Below are 22,424 nucleotides of genomic sequence, written 5' to 3'. Positions count from 1 at the left end.
CTCAGTTCCACCTCATTTGGCTTTCAAGTGTTAAAAAAAAAAAAAAAAAATCGAGTCCAAGAGCTACAATCCCTCCAGCACAGCCCATTCCCCAAATCCTGTCCCACGGAATCTGTTCGGGGCTGCACGAACGGGGGCGAGGGGACCCCCGATGTGGTCAGCTCGGACAGCTTGTCCTGTCCCTGCAGCCGCGGGCACCGGCCGGTCCTGCCCGGCTACCCCGGGGACACCCACTCACGGGGCCACCACCTCTCCCCCTCCTTCTTCCCTCCTCCGGGGGTGCCGGGGGTTCCATCGTGGGGGAGAGAGGGTGGTCTTCGTTCCCCCCGTCCAATCTCCTCGCTGGCCGGCGGGAGCGGCCGCGCTGTGCCCGGGGCAGGGAGCGGCTCGGGGCCGGGATGCGGAGCCCGGAGAAAGGGATGCGGAGCCCGGAGAAAGGGATGCGGAGCCCAGGGGAAGGGATGCGGAGCCCAGGGGAAGGGATGCGGAGCCCGGAGAAGGCAGCGGGGCGGTGAGCGGCTCCCGAGGGGAGCGGCGGGGCCGGGGCCGGGGCGCTGCCGCGTTTATAGGCGGGCGGCGGGCGGAGGGCTGAGCCCTCCCCGTCCCACAGACGCAAGCGGGGCGGTGGCCCCGGTTAAAGGGGAAACTTGACAGCGCCGCCGCCCGCTCCGCTCCGCGCCCCGCTCCGCTCCCGCAGCCCAGCCCCGCTCGGCTCCGCAGCGACGTGAGTACCGAGCGGGCCCCGCGATGGGCGGGGGGCCACCGGGGAGGGGAGGGGAACGGCCACACCGAGAGGGAGAGGGAGACCCTGGGAGAGAGACTGGGGGAGCCCCCCTTCTGCCGTCCAGGGTTCCCCTAGGGAGAAGGGTCGGGGCAGCCCCCTCCGCTCTCACTGAGGGTCCCGAAGGGAGGTGGGCTGGGGTGAGCTCCTTCCTTCAGCCCGGGAGGGGGTCCAGGAGAGCCGCTTTTGGCGTTGCCAAGGGGAGATAGCTGAGGAAAGTCTCCCCCACCCCTGGAAAGGGTCCAGGAGAGCCTCTGTTGGCGGTGCCGAAGGGAGATTGGCCGAGGGCACCCCCGGAGAGACGGGCCGAGGTAGCTCGCTGGGGTGAAATGGGCCGAAGTAGACGCCTCCTTCCCCCCCACCCCCACGGGGGTCGTCCGAGAAAGCCTCCGCTGGGGAGAGGGCCGACAGCATCACCCCCGGTGGTCCCATGGGTGGGTGGGCAAGGTACCACCCCCCTTGCCGCGGAGTGGGGCCGGGGCAGCCCCTCGGGTGAGATGCGCCGACATCGAGCCTTCCCGCCGCGGGCGGGGGGGCGAGGAGCACATTCCCCTTGCGGAGAGGGATCGGAGCCCCCCTCGGGGGAGAGGGGCTGGGGGAGCCTTCTCGGGGAACCGTCCCCCTGGGTATCCTGGAGAGGGGGCTGGGGGAGCGCCCTCGGTGAGGTGATTGGGGATCCTCGGTGAGGTGACTTGGGGGATCCGGCTCGGGGCGAGGCCTCGGAGGACCCCCGGGGGTATCGGGAGCGGGTCCGGGCAGAGGGCTCGGACCCCCGTCCGTCGGTGAGGCCGAGGGAGGGGGCCCGGGCGGAGGGTGCTGCCCCAGCAGGATGCCCCGGAGCCGGCGGGGCGGAGCGGAGCGTCTCCTGCTGCCCCCGGCCGGCCGGCCCGGACAGACGGACAGACACACACACGGAGACACGCACACGCACTCAGCAGCATCCCTGTCCCCCTCCAGTTCTGCCCTCCACCGCCGCCAAGATGCTGCTGTTGCTGCTGGGGATCATCGTGCTCCACGTCACCGTGCTGGTGCTGCTCTTCGTCTCCACCATCGTCAGTGTAAGTACGGATTTTCCCCTGGCACCGGGGTGCCAGAGAGCCAGGGACATGGCATGGCAAGAGCAGGAGGTGGTATTTTTATTTATGGCCTATTTTACAGCCTGGCTCTTAGCAGGAAGCTTTCACTTGCCGCTTGCTGGTCTCACTAACAGTGGGATTTGGGGATTTCGGAGTTTGTGCTGTCAGGTGTAACTGGTGGGGGGGTTTTGTTGTGTGTGTTGTGGTGGGTGCTCAGGGCATCCACGTTAGTACAGAGCAGTGTTGAAGCCCATCTCCTCATCGTCCCTGCGTTGGTCCATATCAGGGAGCAGTCTCAGAGCACCCAAAATCCCCTCCATGGGGGTGATGCTGCTTTCACTCCCCTTTCATGAGGGAGCCCCACCTGCTAATGGGCTCCAGCCCACAGGACCAGTACAGCCAGTTCGAGCGAAGCCCCTTGGCACGGGGCTGATTTGGGCACTGGCTCCTCGGCACCGGCAGTTCTGCTCCCCAGCTCTGCTCCTCTGGGGCTGTGAATTAGGCACAGACTGTTTCCTAACCCAGACGGGCTCCTGCTGGTGATTTCCAAGGCTTAAACTTTGCGAGGAGCGGGAAGACTGAGGGCTGGATGCGGCACAGAGCCTTCCCAGCACTGTCCTCGGGCTGGAGCCCAGTGAACACGTCAGCTGCTCGGGAAAAAGTTTGACTTGGTTTTAAGGCAGCCGTTCTGTGGAGCTGGTGACTCGCAGGGTTGCTTCACCAGGGGCTTCTTCGCGTATTTTTTTCTCTCTCTCTCTTTTTTTTTTTTCTTTTTTTTTTTTTTTTTTTTTTTTGTGGTAATAGTAGTGGAAGACGTTACAAAAATCTTCCGAGTCGTTAGGAATCACGTGGAAGCATTCAAATATCCCGGTCGGGAGGAGGGAAATGCGCATCCCCTCGGGACTCGCTCCGTGTTTAAAGAGCATAAAGAGCTTCTGTTTCTGCCGTTGAGGCGAAAGCAGTTAAAAGCAAATATCAGTATTTACTTTCCAAACCTCTCTCTAAAGGAAAGCGTGTGCCTGGGAGCTCCCGGCCGGGCAGACACGTGCCGGGGTGTGCTGGGCTGCTCGGGGCAGAAGCTTTGAGGGGGGGACAGGGCGTCCTGCTGCCCCCAGGGCCCTGCTCACCGGGCTGTGTCTCTCTCGCAGCAATGGCTGGTGAACGGCGAGCACACGGCAGACCTCTGGCAGAACTGCACCTCTGGAACCATCTTCCACTGCCTGGCATCATCCAACAATGGTGAGTGCTCCCTGTTGCTGCCCCTTGCTTTTATTCTCCTCCTGGCACTTATGGAATCAAGGGGGGGTTGCCTGTGAGGGTTATTTGCGATTCCTTCTTGGTTTTCCCTGTGTCCCTGAAGTTGTTCCCTCCCACCCCATCCCCTTGCCTCCTCTGCTCTGTCCCCACACGGAGGGGAATGGCTCTGCTGTAGTCCTGGAGGGCTACAAAGGGGGGATTGCTCCCCCCACCCTTACGAGTCCTTGAAGCTGTGATGGGGCTTAGCAAGGAAACCAGACTCGATGCCCATCACCCTGCCCTGTGCCCTCAGGCTCCTGGCAGCACCGTGGCAGGGTGTTGGCACACTCAGCCACAGTGCAGGTGACTTGCTCGAGGCCTTTCGAGGGCTCTCCTGTTACTAGCCCGTTTTTCCAGTTGGATGTATGAACATGAGGTGGTCCTTGGAGCAGGGCTTGCTCTGTTGCCCTGCTGGGAGCAGAGGGGCTGTTTTGGGCACTCCTCCCTCTGCTCCAGTGTGAGGGGGTTTTAAAGATGCACACGGTGCTCCAAGGACAGCCTGTTTCCAGAGGATACCCCATCCCTACCCAGGAAGCTGCCCTGTGCTTTCCTGCTGTGGTAGGCTGAGTTTTTGGGCACAACCCTTGCCCTGTGGTTTGCTGTGGGATGTGCTGAGCGCTCGAGTCCTTCTTCATCCCGCTGCTGAGAGGGCTGCCGTGGCACCCCCACATCTGGGGGGCTGAACAGCCACCTCTGGACCAAGCTGGGTGAAGGCTGATGTCACACTGGGTGACATCACCCAGCAAGCTGTTTGCTGAGGTCAGCAGGGGAGGAGACACCATGACACAGAGTTTCCAGGGCGATTTATGGTACCAGTAACACCAAATCCATGCTCAGGGGGTCAGGGAAGCCCGTGCCTCAGTTTCCCCAGAAGACAGAGCTAATGCCACTTGTTTTGTTAGCCTGGTTTTTTGCTTTCCTGTGGAAACAGATTGTCCCAGTGCAACCTCCAGTGCAAGCAGCTGTGAATCCCAGCGCTGTCACTGGAGGCACAGGCACTTCATGCCGGAAAACAGACCCGAGGTAGGAGCAAAGTGATGCCCCGTGGCCTTAGTGAGGAGGGAACAGTCACACCGAGAGCACTAGATGCTTCCAGAGGGTCTTGGAGCGATGGGAGACTGTCAGAGGGGTTCTGGAGATTGGGGATTTTGCTCTCCCTAGTGCTGCGAGCAAAACATTCGCGTTACCCCACGCAGGAAGGTGGATGCTGGTATCTTCCCTTTGCCTTCCCCGGGCTGACAGCAACAGCGTGTCCCTCCCTGCGCGGGCCCAGGCTCTGGTGACGGTGGGAGTGGAGCTCCCACCGCTGGTCTCTGCTGACGCCTGGTGGTGTCCGGGACGGCCGGGAAGCGGCTGGATCGCATCCCAGGCGAGGAGCCTTCTGGAGTTAGCTGGTGCTGGCTATCTGCAGCGTAGGCAGCCTGTGCACGGCCAGTCATGCGAGCTCCGAACTGCTGAGCTTGTGCTTTGCAGTGAAAGGCAGCGACTGCCCCCAGGAGCCCCGGAGCCGAGGGCTCTAAAACCTCCCCAAATCTTTTTGCTTTTCAAACCTGCGTGGCTTTTTCTGGATGTTTACAGGATGTTTGTGTGTTGGAGCTGCCAGTGTGGAGAGGGGCTTGTCTGAAATGCAGCTGGCTGGTTTCCTCCTCGCCTGACTGTCCTGCTGCGTGTTTTGAGTCTACGTGGAGTTGGACTGGATGGTCCTGATGGGTCCCTCCCAGCCCAGCATGTTCTATGATTCTATGACTGAACCACTTAAATTTGGGCTTCCCCGTGAACCCTTTGCAGTGATGATTTTTTATCATTAAAGGGACTGTAGTCAAGATGACCCTGTTACAAACACAGTCGAGTTGCTGAGTTGGGGTGATAGCCCTTATCTATGGAAGGTGTCCCTGCCCATGGCAGGTGGGTTGGAATGGGATGGTCTTTAAGGTCCCTTCCACCCAAAACCATGATTTTGTGACTGTGTGATTCTGTGATAAGGTGCCCCAGTGAGCTGCTCATTGAGCAGGAGTGCATCATGCCCAAGGCTTCAACAGCCCTCTGACAGCTCTTATTTATCCAAAGGTTCTGCTCTGGCATCACGAGAAGGGGGTTTTGCTTCAGCAAAAGCTTGTGCCCCATCCACCCTGGGGCAGGAGTGTGGGAGCAATGCAGCTGAGGACCTTCACCTTGTAAGGCCCTGGAGGCAGGATCCCGAGCTCACTGCTGCTGTAGGAACACAAAAGGATTTTTCCTGGGCTTGCATAAGGCTTTTAAGATCTGTTTGTAGAAACAGACAAAAAATGCCACATATCCTTTCCAGCAGGTCCTGCTCCCTCCCTCCCTGCTGTCCATCCCTTGCTCCCACTGCTACCAGGGGAGCTGCTGTCCTATTTGGAGCAGTAGCAACACAGGGCAAGGATGCTGGGGCAGAGCCACCTCTGAGGCTCACACTTGTCTCCTGCCTCATCCTTATGCTCCTCATATGCTCTTTCCTAGGAATAAGCTTACTTTCAAAAATAGGAATGATCCTCTGTCAAATACCACAAACCATCCTCGGTTCCATCCCTCTCAGGACACGGGCTGTGCTGCAGGAGGATGCAGACAGGCCTAAGAATTCCTTTCCCTGTGCCAAGGATTGTACTTAATGGTTAATCCTGGAGTGCCAAGGTCTGCTCTGGGCTAAGAGCAAGGAATCCTCGTTTGGGAACTTTGGCAGAACTCACTCTTTACACAGAGGCAGTTTTTCTTCTGGCCAGCGCAGTGGCTGCTGTGGTGGGGTTATTCCTTCCTCTCTTTTCAAAAGCAGTGGAACTCAGTAAGTGGAATTTGGGGAATTAGGTAGTGCTGGGTCACCTCTGTTCATCATGAATAGGGGCTTTGGGGGTTGGTTGTGCTGTGATGTCCCTCTTGGTCTCAGCAGGGATGAGCCTTCTCTGTCCTGTCATGGATGGGGGCTTTGGGAGTTGGTTGTGCAGGTGGAATTTGGGGAATTAGGTAGTGCTTGGTCCCCTGTGTTCATCATGGATGGGGGCTTTGGGAGTTGGTTGTGCTGTGATGTCCCTCTTGTTCTCAGCATGGATGAGCCTCCCCTGTCCTGAGGAGGCTTCAACAAGAAGCTGAACTTGTAAAACCAAGTGCCAGTGGGATTTGCTTTTGTTTAACACTGAGGCAGGTTTGGGACTGTGCCCCTAACCCTACAGATAACCCCATGGGGGTGGAACAGGCAGCAGAACAACCCAAGGGCTGAGTGCAGCACTGCCAGACCACGGCTTCCTGGGACATCAGGCCTTGGGTACAGGGTGGCCCTGGCCTCCGTGGAGGCTGAGCTCCCACCTCCCAAATTCCTCTGGGAAGGGCTCAAACCCTGTGTGAGGGCTGAGCCACCCCTGGGGAGGGAGCTGAGGGCAGGTGCCCACTTCTTCTCCTCGTACAACCGCCCGCTTGTTGCTTTGATTTTTGCATTTGCTCGGCACATAATGCCTTTTTTTTTTTTCCGAGAGGCCGAAAACTATGGAAAAAATGTTGCAATCTTTGCTTCGTTTGCGCTGTCAGACATTCCTGGAAAAGCCTTATCTCAGGAATTCGGCTCTGAATCCCAGGATTGTGCGTCGGCAGGGCCCTGTGCCAGCCCCGGCTGCGCGGTCCCGCTGCCGGCACGGGGCACGCGCCCGGGCCTGGGCTGCTCGAGTGCTCTCAAGTAGATTCCACCCCAAGTGTCCAAACGGTTTGATAGGTTTTTTTCCCTCCAAAAATGGCCTTTTTTCTTTCCACAACTGAATTATTTGTGCAGACAAGAAGACCTTTTTTTCCTGCTCTTCTTCTGATTTTGGTGGGAGCGCTGCAAGTGGGGAAGCAACGGGGGCATCCGTGGAGATCCCTGCGTCCTTCTGTAATGTCAGGAGATGTTTTTCCTGTTGTCTTTGCACAGTTCTTCCTGTTGCTGCTCTGTGGCTTTCCCATGACTGGCTTGTTCACAGGCAGGCTGGTGTTTTTTGGCTTTTTTGAAGGGAGGAGAAAACCCAAACCCTTGGGAAATGCACGGGCTGCCAGTCCACAGGATTGCTGAGTGCTGAGGGCTGTGTGATGCACCCACTGATTTACTGATGTGATGGCCACGAGCTAAGCCCAGGTGGGTTGCCCAGAGCAAAGATCTGCCCTGGACCACCTGGGCCTCCCATGGATGGGGCAGCCACTGCCACGCACCAGGGATTGCCCTGCTCCTCTGCACACCGACTCTGCCTTCTCCAGAGCCTCTTTCCCCTGGCAGATGGGTCCCTAAGCAGCACTGCTGGTGTTGTAAATGCATTTTCTTTGTGCTGGAGGAGGCAGGAAAGCTTTTCATCCCTGATACAAGGCAGAAACATCTGGACCCTGACCCATCTGCTGCTCCCAGGAGGAGTTGTGCTGCTGCTTCTCCGCTTTAAAATGCATAACTGAAACATCTGAACCTGCTGCTTTTGCTCTGTCAGCTCCCCCAGAGTGGCTTTCCAGCCTTTATTCTTTCAGACTCTTTCTTCCAGCAGTGCTGGACTCACATAACATGGGAAAGGTGGGATGGAGAGATGTAGGTGCTGTTTAACTTGTTGCAATCCTTTTTACGACTGAAAATGGTGTAGCAAGGCTTCGTTGAAGCCTTGTGCTGAGGAAAATTATTTCTCAATGTCTAATTCCATTATTGATAGTGACTGTAAAGTATCTCAACACAAAGAGATGGGAGGGAATTCCCCTCCAGCCCACTGGGAAGGCTGAGACTGCTCCAACAGGAGAACGTGTCAGCGGTGAGGGGACACTTCCTAGCACAGGAGGGGAGAGTTCAGTCACCCCAGCAAGTCAGACCTTCAAAGATTTGTTGATATGAAGATTTAAACAATGATTTCAGCTTTTTCTTGAATGCTAAAGTGACCATCTGCCTACATGATGTGCACCTGTGGCCACAGTGCTGCTGCTGCTGCCTTTTGCTTTGCTTCTGCTGGGCAGTTGCAAACTGGAACGAAATTACCAACCAGCAGGAAATTACCCTTGTTTAAAGGTGCTGGATGTGTTGGAGAGAAGGCCTACAGTGAATACTGGAGAGCTTGTTTGTGTGAGAGTGCACAGCCTTTATACTTCAGGTTCTGGCCATCAGCTGGTTCCACCCAGTTATGGACCCCATGTAGAGATATCTTGATTTGGGGACATATCTGGTCCCTCAGGCTCTTTGCAGTTGGCAGCAGAGTAGCAAAGAGGCAGCTTTTAGTGGGTCCAGGACACCCACTTTGTCATTAATGATGGGTGGCACCAGCCTAACACGGGCAGGGTTGTACCCTCTCTGCCTGCTGTGGGTGACAGTCACTTGTCCCTTAGTTGTTTGAAATAAACTGCAGGGCATTCACAAAATCCCAGAATGGTTTAGGTTGGTAAAGCTCATCCAGTCCCACCCCCCGCCATGGGCAGGGACACCTTCCACCAGCCCAGGTTGCTCCAAGCCCTGTCCAACCTGGCCTTGGACACTTCCAGGGCTGGGGCAGCCACAGCTTCTCTGGGCAACCTGTGCCAGGGCCTCCCCACCCTCTGAGTTAAGAATTTATTCCTAACATCTAAAACTCTCCTATTCCAGGAGGGTATTTTGTATTTCAGATCAGTTTCTCCCACAGCTTTGTTGCCTTTGATAGGAAAGGGATTTCCTCTGCATAAACCCATTTTTTATTGTTGTTTGTTCTTACAAAGAGCATCTGATAAAGAGAGGTAGGGAACTGGTGCTGTGTTTTTCTGAGCTGCTCCAGAGCTCTTTGGCTCCCATTTTTCTGCATAAGGGGAGGTCAGACAACCTTCCCTGCTGGATCTGTGCTCTGGCCATGGAAGAGGAGTGAAAGGAAGGACGAAGGTGACCTGTGGGCTAACGATGACTGTCAAACCAGAAGAAAGAATGAGGGAGTCCCCTGCAGAGTGCAGTGCTTGTAAAACCCTTAATCCAACATTTTTTTGGCCTTGATGAGACTCTTGGATGTCCCTGAGGCCACAGGCTGAGTGTCCCCCTACAATGTGCCTGTGGGTCAGGGCACCACCACTGCCCATCCCTGCTCCTGCTGCCTGGACTTGAAATCCCTGCGAGCTGGTACCTAAGCCCTTTGGAGGATCTGAGCCTGGAGTGATGGATCTGCCACCTCAGCTCACTCTCACACACCAGCCAAAGGGAGTCAGAGCCACCACGCCGAGGGTCTTGGAGAGGAGCTGGCTTGGGCTTTGTGGAGCTGTTGGAAGGCACTTTTCATGGTGCCAGAGCTTTCTGCTGCCTCAGCTGCACCAGAGGTTGCCCCTGTGGGACGTGAGCTCTGATGGTGTGATGGGATGTCTGAGTGTGGCAGCTCTGGAGAGCTATGGACAGCTTGGCCTCATGGACTGCCTGGATGGAGCTCCAAGGAGAAGGCAAAGGGAGGAGAGCCAAGAGGAACAGAGGAGGAGAGGAGAAAACAGAGGTTTGAGAGGTTCATCTCCTTCTGAAGGGGCTGCAGAAGAGGCCCAGGAGGTCTCTCCAGGGGCAGGAATTACAGCACTGTGTTCATTCATTACCTCCTTGCAGTGCTGGTGTTTCCCACCCTCTCATCCTCCAGCCCTTACAAACACCTTGGGAGCCCTTTTCCGGTGGGATTTCCAGGAATGCCTCAGTCCAGCACCCTGTGGTCTTTTGGGTGCAAAACCTGCTTTTCCTGGTTTGAGCATCCAGCAGCACCAGCCAGGGTGGGTTTGACTGTGTGCCTGTGGGAGGTCTGGGGCCAAAGCAGGATAAAGTTGCGATGTCATGGAGCTGGATTTCCCTGGGAAATCCCAGGGAATCTGAGCAGAGCTCAGAGGCTCTGCTGGATGGCCTGTGATGCCGTTCTCCCCAACAGGAGAGATGTTCCCTTGGAGCTCTGGGGTGTGGGAGGCAGCAGAGGGGTCTGGGCAGTGCAGGAACAGCACTGCAGGGGCTGAGCCTTTTTGGCTTTCTGAGCTGCTTCAGCGAGTTGCTGAGGGGCCTCGGTCTGAAGTGCAGCCCCAGAAGAATGAGGCAATTAAACTGATATTTCTGCATCTTCAGCTCAGCCTTTTCCAGCCATCTTAAGGGGTGTTTCAATATCAAACCTGCTGCTTTGATGCCACCTCTCCACTTTATAGGCCAAAGATGTGAGCTGGGTTCAGGTTCTTGGTCAGACCTTGAAACCTGGGAGTCTGCTCTGGCAATTCTGCTCAGAAAACATGGCTTTTCCTGGCAGACCAGGCTGGTAACTTTGTGCTGTTCCTGACCCTGCTGATATTTAGTTTGCAGCATTGAAGGGGCAGGTTTTACCATGCAGTTGTTGATCACGAATTTCCCCTCCCTCTAGCTTTGTATATGTTATAATTGCTACAATTACCTCCTTCATAGATGTTTTCCTCCCCAGAAGTGGTTGCTTTTTAAGTGTAGAGTGCATACACAGTTTGCAAAGGGAAAATCTATCTGCAAAATATTCCCATCAGTGGCAGGTCCCAGCACTCAGGTGCTTTTAAAGCCCAGCACTAATTTAATGATGTTTTACAGTGATGGAATAAGGTGATTGCTCAAATAAGCGTCTTTGCAGTTTGCATTTTATTCTTTTTCCTTGGCTGGGTCCAAAGAGGGTGGGGGGTGTGTGATTAAACCCTGGGGAGGCAATGCCTGTCCTTTAAGGCCGTGGGCATGTTTCTCCCTGTCAGTCCTGTCTGGGTATAAAACCTCCCTGCAAGCAGGGCTGGGGCTCTGCTGGAAGGGGTTGTGTTTGCTGCTGTATTTCTGTGGGATTCAGCTGCAATTTCTGCTCTAGGTACCAGTTTCTTCTCTGGGTTTCTTTCTTTCCTGTTGGACTTTAGGGCAGTGAAATGTGTTCTTCAGCATCCCAGGGGCGAAGTCTCCTCCCTGCTGCTGTCAGCAGTGGTGTGGGCACATCAGGGCTTGCAGAACTTCGGGGAAAATTCGAATTTATTCTGTAAAAACTTCTTGCTTTGTTTCTGACTGCTCTGAAAGGGCTCTAAAGCCCCTCCCGACGGGTCCTCTCCGGAAGCAGCATGCAGGGTGTTATCTGTCCTTTCCACGCTGCTTCCTTTTCTTCCTCCTCCTGAAGAACAAAGATACAAACACAGAGCAGCAGAGATGCAGGAGAAAAATGGAGCAACCGACTTGCTGGCCAGGGGAAACCACAAATAACGGGCTGGGAGTAAACAGTGCTGACAGCCCGTGGGGCAGCTCCCGGGGCCGGCCTCCCTCCGGGAAACCGTGTTTGGGAAGGGCTGTGGGCAGGACACGGCACTGACAGCAAAGGAGTTAAAAGGATGTGGGGCTGAGGAGGTGAAAATCGATCTGCACTTATAGGCTGATTTTAAACGAATTACAGGCAATTAGCTGTCCTAACACAGCTGAAGTCTGTGGTAAGCTGGGCTTGGAGTTAAAGGAGAAGAGCAGCTTGTGGATCTCTGAGTCCTGGGCTGGGGATGCTGCCCCTTGTTCTCACAAAGGAGGCCAATCAAAGTCAGCAAAGGGCTGGATGGGAGCGGGTTCAGAGCTCTGGTCTGTGGAATTGTCTCCTGGTTTCCCTGCTCACAGGCTCACTGCTCTCTGGCTGCAGAAACCCTCTGGCCCCGATGGGCTCCCCCCTCAGTGCCCACTTTTATATTCCTCTGGCACTGCCCTTTATTACAACAGGATTTTGCAAAGCCCCCATAAATCATTTGCATTCAGAACCAAAAAACAGGCACGGGGAGGCGGATGCAATTAAAGGGCAGCTCAGCTCAGCTCAGCTTTCTGTCTAGACAGACTTCTCCGAAAATAACCAGCAGTTGGAGCATCCACCTCCGAGCAGAAAGGGCTCCTCTCCGGCCCGGATCCCGTGGCCTTTGAAATCACAAAAGACTTGGCTTTCTGGGGCCTGGATGAAACTGCAGGGCTTGACTTTGGCTCAGCCAGTGCACGGGGCTGGATGTGGCTTCAGGGCTTGGGAAAGGGTGAGAGGAAAGCTCAGCTTCCCAGAGCTGGGATCAGAGTCTTTCTGTGCTGAAGTGTGGAGGGAGATTGCAGTTCAGCAGCTGCACCACCTACCCACTTCCCCAATCCCTTCTGATATGATGATTTTTGGTGGTGCTGGATCTGCCTCATCCCTGTTTCCCAGAGGTGGATCATGGCCAGAGCTGAAGGGGCAGGTGGGGGTGAGGCAAGGGGGTTTCCCTGCCCGGCTGTGTGAGATAGATGAAATATATTGGATATCTGTGTGCACATCCCACCACACAGGGCTTTCCTGGAAGCAGTGGTAGCTGCTCCTTCCTAAGGAATGGCAGCAGCTGGTGCAGGGGGAACCCAGTGCCCTGGAATGAGTGAAGTGCAGCAGCTTGTTGATGCTGCAGAGTAGTTTGGCACGGGAAGCGTGTCAAGGAGGGGAAGGAAAAGGCTGTCTGGGATGAGCAGGGGCCTCTCTGGGTGGTTCCAGGGACTTAGTTTGCTCCATTACATGAACGTCCTGAGGCAAGATGCAAAGACAAGGGGCGGAATTGCTGGTCCAAAGTCAAACAGCAGACGTGACTGAGCGGCACAGGATGTTCCCCTCAGGCATGGATTTGTTGGGAGGGCTCAGGCACGGATCATTATTGCCATCCCAGCTGAAGGCTGTGCCTCGCTCTCCAGTTCCAATTCCTCTCTCACCTCCCTGAGTGCAGCTTGCAGGGATTTGGTGGGGAGGAGTGGTCAGTTCTCTGGAGCAGACACTGCCCTGGACAGTCCCAGTGGCCTCATTTGCTGCTCCAGGTGTTAGAGGTGACAGCACAGCTTCGTTTGAAAGTTTTGCTACATTTCAGCTATTTGCTGCAGAAAGCTGGTTCTTGCAGTCAGGGAACTGAAGTTGGTGGGAGTAAAACTGAGCCTGAGGCTTCAGTACTCCCTAATCCCACCTGAGGACCCAGCCCAAAGCACGATTCTTCCGCCTTGCACTGCGTGGTTTGTGCCTCATTTTACCCGAACTGAGTCCTGCTGGTTTTCACAATGAGTTAATTGATGTTGCATCCTCAGAGACATCTCCAGGAAGGCTGCAAATACACATTTTGGTTTCAGGCTTACTAAGGAAAGGGGAAGGCAGAGGTATTTGTGAGCGTGGCCCCATCCTGGGGCCCTCAGGAGCTGCCCCTTTCTGTCAGGCTGCAGCAGCTCATGGGATGGAGCCTCGTTTTGCTTGTTTATGTGTATTTTTTTTTGCGTGGGGAGTTACACACCCACTCAGCCTGGAAATAGCTGGGCAGTGAGTCATGCAGGGGCTGGTTTAACTGGTCTGCTCTGGGAGGCAGCTGCGTTTGGCAGCTGGGGAAGGCTCTTCCAAAAGGTTTGACTCCACAAGGGCAGAGGGTGTTTTCACTCCCTGTGTATTTATTTGCCCTCGGAGCTTGGCCAGCACGGTGTCTCACAGCTTGCTGCACATGGCTTTGTGTTTGTAGCACAGCTGAACAACCAGGGCCTGGCACGGAGCTGGGGGAGAGAGGCTTTGTCTTCTGCAGGCTTTAGGTCAGGGCTAATCTCCCTGCTCCTCTTTAATGGGAAATGCTCCCCGAGGCAGTGCCCGGCCCTGTAATTTGTTTTACCCCATGGAATCCTAAATCCTGGGGAGCATCCTGTCCGTGCTGAGCGCTGAGAACCTCACCAGCTGGTGCAGCACTGGATGTGGTCTCATCCAGCCTGTCACTGTTTGTCACTGTTAACAAACTCCCTGGGATCCAGGGGTGGGATGGTGGCACAGGACCTGGTGCCAGGGCCACGGGCGCAGTGGTGGGCTGTGATGTGCAGTTCCCACACTGAGGTGTCCATCTGTCTGTCTGTCCCCAGAATGGCTGCAGTCTGTCCAAGCCATGATGATCCTCTCCGTCATCTTCAGCGTCCTGTCCCTGTTCCTGTTCTTCTGCCAGCTGTTCACGCTCACCAAGGGCGGCAGGTTCTACATCACCGGAGTCTTCCAGATCCTTGCTGGTGAGTGGGGGCTGAGGGATGGGGCTGTCACTGCTGGGGATGGGGCTGCCAGGCACAGAGAGTGGTGTGGGAATGAGCACAGTCCTGGGTGCAGGGGCAGGAGGGCCATGGAGCTGGTCCCTGCACGGTCTAGCGAAGGGAAGAGGGGTGGAATAATTTGGGTGTGTTGAGGTCCCACACGGCCCAGGATGGGATCTGTCTGTCAGGGCATATCCAGGCTCTTCTGCCCTTGCACCATGGAAGGTGCAAGAGGGTTGCTGCCCCAGCCAGGGAGGTTTTAGAGGGACAAGGTATCAGACCCACTGGGGGCAGAGCTGGGGGCAAGCAGGTCATGGGGACTGCCAGACTGAGGGCTCTGCCTGCTCTCCTCAGGGCTCAGGGTGGGACATGGAGGGTCCTGGGTGGCTGTGCTGGCTCTGGGACACACCTGTGCCGGTCTGGGTGAGGCTTCCACAGCTGCTGGTGGGGTGGGGGAAGTCCTGACAATCCTGTTTTGGCAAAAGAGGACCCAGTGATTATTTATAAACTTGCCATGAGGGGGCCTGGTGCTTTCCACATCACCAAAGAGCTGCTGGAGCTGCAGGCTGAGCCAGCTGACTTGGAACTGTCAGCTACTATTTTTAACTCTTGAAGAACTTGGTGCTGGAAACGAGCCACAGTTCATGTCCTATGTTGCAGTTCCCAAATATAGATGCTGTAAAGCCTCTCACTCTGTTTATGTTTCCACATACGAAACCAGTGGAGAGGATTTTCAAGTGTTCAGGCTAGAAAAATTTAATTGTGCTTCAAGGTTCTGGCTGCATTATGACAGGGTGTCTGGGAAGGAGATTAATCATTTCCTAGAGCTTTAGATGTTAAACTAGAAGCCACCCAAGCCCACTAAGTCAATGGTAAAACTCATCCACTGGGTATAGACAAAGTCTCTGAGTATCCTCTAAGTGCCTGGCCTTCAAAAACCCTGAAGAAGTTTAGAACTAACCTTTATTGGCATGAAATCTATGATAAGTGCATCTGCTTGGCCATAATGCAGGTGGTGAGTTCAGATCAGTTCAGCATCTCTGGAAAGGTGGATGTGTAGAAAACCCATTAGAGCCATGGAGACAAGGAAGGGAAATGGGCATTAATAATGCAATTACCTGCCTGAGAGCCTGTCTAATAGACCTGGGAGCAGAAGGCTTCTCTCTCCTGAGTGATTGCTGGTGAATCCTCATTGTCAGAGGAGGAGAAAATGGGGATTGCAGCCCTCCTGTCTGTGCTGTGCTGGGTGTCCTAAAGGGATGCAGCGTCTTTCCTTGCTGAGCCTGAGGTGTGGGTCAAATCCATCCCCAGCCAGTATGAAGGACAGAAGAAGTGTGACCTGATCCCCATGAAGCTTCCAGGGCTGGAGGAGGGGGCACAGGACAGCTGTGATCTTTGTGACCCTAAATTTCAGGGTTGTTGGTAGGAAAGTGCCAGCGCTGCCAGGAGATGCCCCTGGAGGTACAGACAGCTTTGGTCACAGGAGCTGAACCTGATGTGGTCTCCTTGCAGCTTGTTGTGGAAAGCCAGTGCTGTCTGAAGCCAAGGAAGGAAGTTCCTGAGGCCTTCAGGCTTTGCAGGTGTTCATCCATGCCTTGCCAAGCCCTGGCACCACAGAGCCCTGCAGCAGATCTGCCAGGGATGGGGTCTTACCCGCCCGAGTGCTTTGTTCTCAGCTGCAGCAGAGCTGGAGAGGACCTTCCTCCTTCTGGGAGGGGATGAGGAGGCTCTGCCTGAAGCCCTCCATCACCCTGCACCTCCTCCCAGGGTGCTGCAGCCTGGCAAGGCTGGAGGTCTCCAGTTTTGGAGCCTGGCAAACAGCAGTGCTGGACCTGAACCAGTGGGTGCCAGGGGCAGGACCACTGGGTGCTGTTGGGTGGCAGAGCTTGGTAGGGGTGTCCTGAGAGCCAGGGAGGAGGGCAGAGGCTGGTTTCCACTACAGCTTAGCTCAGGGACAGTGGGGAGTGGAGAGCAGGGCAAGAAGAGATGCATGAAGCCAGTGGGGTCTGTTGTGCAGTGGCCAGGCAGGATCATCACCAGCACCTTCTCCACACTGCTTGGAATCATGGAGACTACTTGGATTTGCCCTGATGGGATTTGCAGCTGACAAAAGGGCAACAAAAGACCCTTGACCCTCCACCTTTGCTGGGTCAATCACATCCATGGGTAACTCCTCACGGCTGTGTCATTCCAGCCTGGGAGAGACGTTGGTTGGGACTTATCGGGGTTTGACCCAACTTTTCCATTCTTCTCCATCCTCATCGTCACTTCTATCCCTTCTCTCCCAGCCCTCCCACCCTAGAGCTGTGGGGTGGAGAGGGTGGGCTCAGCCTCGAGGGCTGTGCCTGCCACATATCCCACAGCTTTTTGCAAACCCCTGGGTCTGGAGAGCCGACCTGGAGCTGGCACCAGTGCCCAGCCTGGTTCCTCTGCAGGGCTGGGGCAGCGCCAGCACACACAGACCTGTGGGAACAGATCCCAGGACACGTTTGCCCTCCTGACCTGCCAAAGCAAGACTAGAGCGTTCCTAAAATCCCGCTCCAAAGTGGTGATGCATTATTGCTTTCACTGGTGCAGGCAGCTGGATCCAGCTGTCCCTCACTTCCCAGTACGTTCTCCATGCCCAAACCAGTGCAGATGCTGTACAAGTGCAGTCCCAGCCATCGCCTCCCTTCTGCCAAATTCCTCCTGGGGACAATTGCTGCTGTGTTTTCGCTGTCTGGAGGTGACTGGGGTGGCCACACGCCCGTCCCTGTCCCACAGGCCGGGCAGACAATGGCTCTGCTCTCTGTGCATGGGCTGGGCAGTGGGAGTCGGCTCCGTGCTGGCAGAATGGAAACTGCTCCAGCAGCGCCTTCCTGAAGCGTATTCCCACTTGTGCACTTTCCCAGAACAAAAGGAGCAGTGTCAAGTGGAATTGCAGCTCAAATATCACGGTGGTTAAATGTAGGTGGTCCTGAGGTCCGTGCAGGGGATTTGGAACTCGGCTCCAACAACAGCCCCACGACTGTATAATGGAACTGCTGGGATTGACTAAAAGGGCTTGTTTTCGGGCAGGAATAGAGGTGGCTTTGTGTGAGCCCAGCGCTCACGGGGGCTTTGCAACAAAGCTTCAACTCTGCCTGCCAGGGCTGGGCCTGGCTGGACACCCCTCGGGGACCCACAGTGGCCCCTGGCTGGACAGGGTGGGTGCCAGCAGTGGGGAAGAGGGACGAGCCACGGGCACAGTGGGGCTTGCAGGGAGTGGGGTTTGCTGGGAACAGTGTTTGTAGGGAGTGGGGTTTGCTGGGAATGGGGTTTGCAGGGAGTGGGGTTTGCTGGGAATGGGGTTTGCAGGGAGTGGGGTTTGCTGGGAACAGTGTTTTTAGGGAGTGGGGTTTTCAAGGAACAGGGTTTGCAGCGGAACGGGGTTTTCAAAGGAACAGGGTTTTCAGGGAATGGGGTTTTTAGGGAACCGGGTTTTCAAGGGAATGGCCTTTTTAGAGAAATGGGTTTTTCAGGGAACAGGGTTTTCAAGGAGTAGAGTTTCAAGGTACTGGGGTTTTCAGGGACTGTTTACTGAGGTTTTCAAGGAACGGGGGTTGCAGGGAGGTTTTTCAAGGGAACAGGGTTTTCAAGGCAATGGGGCTTTCAGAGAGTGGGGTTTTTAGGATGTGGGGTTTTCAGGGAGTGGGGTTTGCAGGGAGTGGGGTTTGCAGGGATTGTGGTTTGCTGGGAGCAGAGTTTGCAGGAAACAGTGTTTTAAAGGACTGTGATTTTCAGGAAATGGAGTTTTCAGGGAGTGGTATCTTCAGGGAATGGGGTCTGCAGAGAATGGGGTCTGCAGGGAGTGAGGTGTTCAGGGAATGGGGTTTTCAGGGAGTGGAGTTTGCAGGGTGTGGGGTTTGCAGGGAGTGGGGTTTGCAGGGAGTGGGGTTTCCAGCTGAACTCCTGGCACAGCTGTGAAGGATGGGGAAATCACAGGGCACAGAACCTGCTCGGCCAGAGCACCCTGAGGCCCAGCTCTTTGTGTTCTTTAGTACCTGGACAGGTGATAAAGAAACTTTATTGCTTAAGAAAACCCCAGGTTCATGTCTGACCTCTTGCAGCACCTCAAGAAGGTGGGTCAGGCTGCAGCCTGAGTTTTAAACAAGCCACCCAGAGCAGTGGGGCTGGTCTGGAGCAGCAGCTGGACCTGGGGTTGCCCAAGGGATGGGTGAGCCCCAGCAGTGCTCCAGCTTTCTCTGCTCCAGGGCTCTGGATCTGCTTGCTGAGCATGGCAGAGATACCCCCTCTCACCTGTAGAGCCAACAGCATCATCCCCCAAATCAGGAGACAGGAGATACTCAGTTTTCCAGGAGACAGGATACAAGGGGGCAATAATAAACATCCTCCCATGCTGGTGTTGGGGCTCATCCTGTCTGGCTCATTCCAGTGGGGGATAGTCCATGCATGGTATAGGCATAAAACCTATATTGTATAAGTTTCCAGCTTTAGCTTGTTAGTACCTTTGTACACTATTCCTAAAATGCTGTTTATCATTGTTAAGAACCTCAACAGAATGAGCTAAAGAGTTTTTTTACCTCTGAAAATGTACTGAGAAAGAGACTTAACACCTGACAGGCAGTCAGAGCTACTCAGGAGCCTCGAAATTGTTCCAGAGGGTGCGACACTGTATAATGTGACTGTATAATGGACAGAGGAGATGAGGAGGAGGATGAAGAGATGAGGATAGGGGTCTTCTGGGACTTCCAGCTCAGATTTGGGAGGTGTGGTGAGGGTGGTGGGAGGGACGGTTTGGGAAGTGGGTGTAGCAGTGTTAGGTAATGCTTTGAATTGTTAATTAGGTAATGCTTTGAATTGTTAATTAGGTAAGTAAATAAAAGCAAGAGGTTTTTGTAACTCAGTTATGCACGCTTTGGAAGAAATTAGATTCTTGTGATAGCAGGGAATGTTGCTTTCTAAGCCTCACAAATCGAGTGTTAGGGGGTTTCTTATGGTCTCAAGCTGTGCCAGGGGAGGTTTAGGTTGGATATCAGGACGAACTTTTTTACAGAGAGAGTGCTCAGCCCTTGGAATGGGCTACCCAGGGAGGGGGTGCAGTCACCGTCCCTGGAGGTGTTTAAGGATAAACTGGATGTGGCATCAGTGCCATGGGCTGGGAACCACGGCGGGGTTGGCTCAAGGGTTGGACTGGATGATCTCTTGTAAGAAGTTTCAGGCAGCAGTGGCATCACTGACCCCTCCCCTGTGTTGCTCCCGGCAGGGCTGTGCGTGATGAGCGGCGCTGCCATCTTCACAGTGAGGCACACGGACTGGCACCAAGCCTCGGAAAACACCACCTACGGCTTCGCCTACATCCTGGCGTGGCTGGCCTTCCCCCTGGCGCTGGCCAGCGGCATCATCTACGTCATCCTACGGAAGCGCGAGTGATGCCCGGCGCTGCTGGGGTGGGACAAGGGCACGCGTGGCGTCCACGGAGGAGACGGAGGCGGGGGAAAATAGACGAGAAAACGGGAAAGAAAATTAACCAAAAACAAACAAAAAAAAAAACCAAAAAACAAACCATCACCCACCCATCCCCCCCCAAGAACCACCACCTCCCCCCCAAAAAAAGAGAAGGAATAAACCTTCCCACCAAACCCGACCCCCCCCCTCAAAAGGAAACACTCAAAGGGTTACTTGTTAATTGAAGATGTATATAGTATCTATGGTTTAAAAAACCTATTTATAACACTTTTTACATATATGTACATAGTCTTGTTTGCTTTTGTTGACCATGCGCTGTTTTAAAGCCTGAAGCAAGTGCCTAAGGAACTATAACTCCTAACAGTGTAACAAGAGCGCAGTGATTTTCTTCTCTCGTGCAAAATCCCCCCTGAGCTGAACTCTCCTCCCCTCTCCCAGCCCCTGTTGAACCGTCAGAACCCCCCGGCTCTGACTGGTTTCAGGCTGGTGTAAATCAGAGTTAGGCCTGTTTACTCAGCCAGAGGGCTGCTCCCTGCTCCTGCCACATGCTGTGATCCTGGTAACCAAAGGGCACGTCCAGATCTGACGGGAGACGCTTCCAAAGGGTTGGAAGGATTCCGGAGCAAAGGCTTTGATTGCCCCAAGTGCCTAAATGACTTACGTGCCTAAGTCCCATTGCCTTGCCACCACACCCGCTGGGAATTTGGGCTTTAAATCACTTAGGCTGAGTTGCAATCCAGCCCGGGCCATCCTCTGGTGGGGTTGAGGTGTGTGCCAAGCCGTGCCAGGCTGAGCCACCAGGAACTGCTGCTCCCACCCGTGAAAACGTGCTCTGTCCTTGCCATGGAGCGAAGCTGCCCATGAGAAAGAATCCAACCCAGCATTTCCCCGAAAGGAACCCCCAGATTGTATGAAATGGTGCTATCTATTTACCATTCCTTACCCCGCTAAGCCAGTTAACCTTAGTCACTGGAAATTCAGTTAACGACCTTGAGGTGAAACAACCGAGCTAGAAGCGAGGAATAATTCTGTGTAATATAATGGAGCTATAACTGCTTTTGTACTTAGATTTGCTCTTACTATTATTTTTAATAAAGCATTTATAACCGAGGTTCCTTTTTCCCCCTCCGTGGTGCAGAGGAACAGAAACAGCTCTGGCTGGAGCGGTCGCTCCCCGGTGCCAGAGCGAGATGTCTGTCCTCTGTCTGTGTCAGCAAAGTGTCTGGCCATGAATTGAACAGGCACCAGCACAGACCCCAGGCTGCCTCTGAGGACTCCAGACACTCTTGCTGTTGTTTTTTTGTTTAATTTTGGGGTTTTTTGGGGTTCTGCTTTTTTTTTTTCCGCTTTGCTTTTTCTGATTTTATACCGACTGTGTGGACTAAGAAGCAATGAAATAAAAGTCAGAATAACTCAAATGCTTCTGCTTTTTGGTGTCTTTGGGGGGTTAGAGGTGGGCTGTGCCCTACCAGCCTGCTTCCATGGCCATCCCATGGAATCATGGAATCACAGAATGGTTTGGGTTGGAGGGACCTTAAAGATCATCTCGTGGTGATGATCTCCATGGGCTGGGACACCTTCCACTAGACCAGGTTGTTCCAAGCCCTGTCCAGCCTGGTCTTGGACACTTCCAGGGATGGGCAGCCACATCTGCTCTGGGCAACCTGTGCCAGGGCCTCCCCACCCTCAGAGTAAGGAATTTCTTCCCAATATCCAGTTTAAACCTACACCCTGTCAGTTTAAACCCATTCTCCCTTGTTCTATCACTAGATACCCTTTTCCAGAGTCCTTCTCCAGCTCTCTTGGGGCCCTTTCAGGTACTGGAATACCACAGTAAGACCACCACCAACGTCCCAAAGCCAGTGGGATGGTTCTGGTCAGCATGAGCTGCCTGGGGGGATCTGTCTGGCTCTGCCACTTGGCACAAACAGCAGAAGCCTTTCAGTCCTGAGTGCCAACCCCCCCTCCCCGTGGGGGATTAGCACGTTGTGCAGTGTGTGCAGCAGGCACGGCTGGCACAGGACCGCTCGCGCTTCCGCTCCCTCATCCCCTGGCCATTAAACACCCCAGCTGATGTGGCAACTGCTGCTGGCAGAGACACCATGGCTCTTGCTAGGCTGCCCCTTGAGGCCAGCTATTAACATCAGGCCATGCCCCAAAGCCCTCAGCTCAGCCACACCCCCAGGGAAAGGAGCAGGAGCTGTGTGGAATCCCCTGTGCCAGGGCTGGGCAGCGCAGTGTGACCCTGATGGCCAGGGCTCCTGGTGGTGGTCTAAGAGCTGGGGGTATTTCATGGAGTCACAGGTGGTTTGTGTTGAAAGGGACCTTAAAGACCATCTTTTCTAACCCTCTGCCATGGGCAGGGACACCAAAGAATCACAGACTGGTTTGGGTCTGAAGGGACCTTCAAGATCATCCAATTCCACCCCCCTGCCATGGGCAGGGACACCTTCCACCAGCCCAGACTGCTCCAAGCCCCGTCCAACCTGGCCTTGGACACTTCCAGGGATGGGGCAGCCACAGCTTCTCTGGGCAACCTGTGCCAGGGCCTCCTCACCCTCACAGTACATTTCCCTTTGTGTTCATTTTGCTGAGCTCTGATGAAGCCTGGGGGGGATTTCACTTGTTGAAGCAGCATCTGAGCCCCTGTGAGCTGCAGTGCTGGAATTTGGGGTCATCCTGGGTCCTGTTGGGTTCAGCACCTGGCAAAGGGGACAAATATTTCCCTTCTGAGGAGCAGGCAGGAACACAGGTGTTTTTTCCCCTCCTGTGGGGAAATTAAAGATGCTCTTCCTCACTTTGCATCAACATCTCAGAAGGCACAAAACAGGGAGTGCTTCAGTTTTGC

At 54.7% G+C, this 22,424-nt stretch overlaps 1 protein-coding gene across 1 annotated transcript; it reads left to right on the top strand.

Annotated features, from left to right (window-relative positions):
- The first annotated feature begins 605 nt into the window (after positions 1–605).
- PMP22 (peripheral myelin protein 22) lies at positions 606–20,994 on the top strand. The gene is made up of 5 exons (XM_051797575.1): positions 606–724; positions 1,739–1,839; positions 3,006–3,096; positions 13,970–14,110; positions 19,374–20,994. Exons 2-5 carry the CDS (start codon positions 1,762–1,764, stop codon positions 19,538–19,540), a joined length of 477 nt encoding a protein of 158 aa, XP_051653535.1. The 5' UTR covers positions 606–724; positions 1,739–1,761; the 3' UTR covers positions 19,541–20,994.
- Positions 20,995–22,424: the final 1,430 nt, after the last annotated feature.

The sequence above is a fragment of the Manacus candei genome, unplaced genomic scaffold (assembly GCF_025592945.1).
Source record: "Manacus candei isolate 608988 ecotype Guabito, Panama unplaced genomic scaffold, ASM2559294v1 h1tg000047l, whole genome shotgun sequence".
Lineage (NCBI taxonomy): Eukaryota > Metazoa > Chordata > Aves > Passeriformes > Pipridae > Manacus > Manacus candei.
Note: the sequence above shows the minus strand (reverse complement) of the source record. Positions and strands in the feature narration are given on the sequence as shown.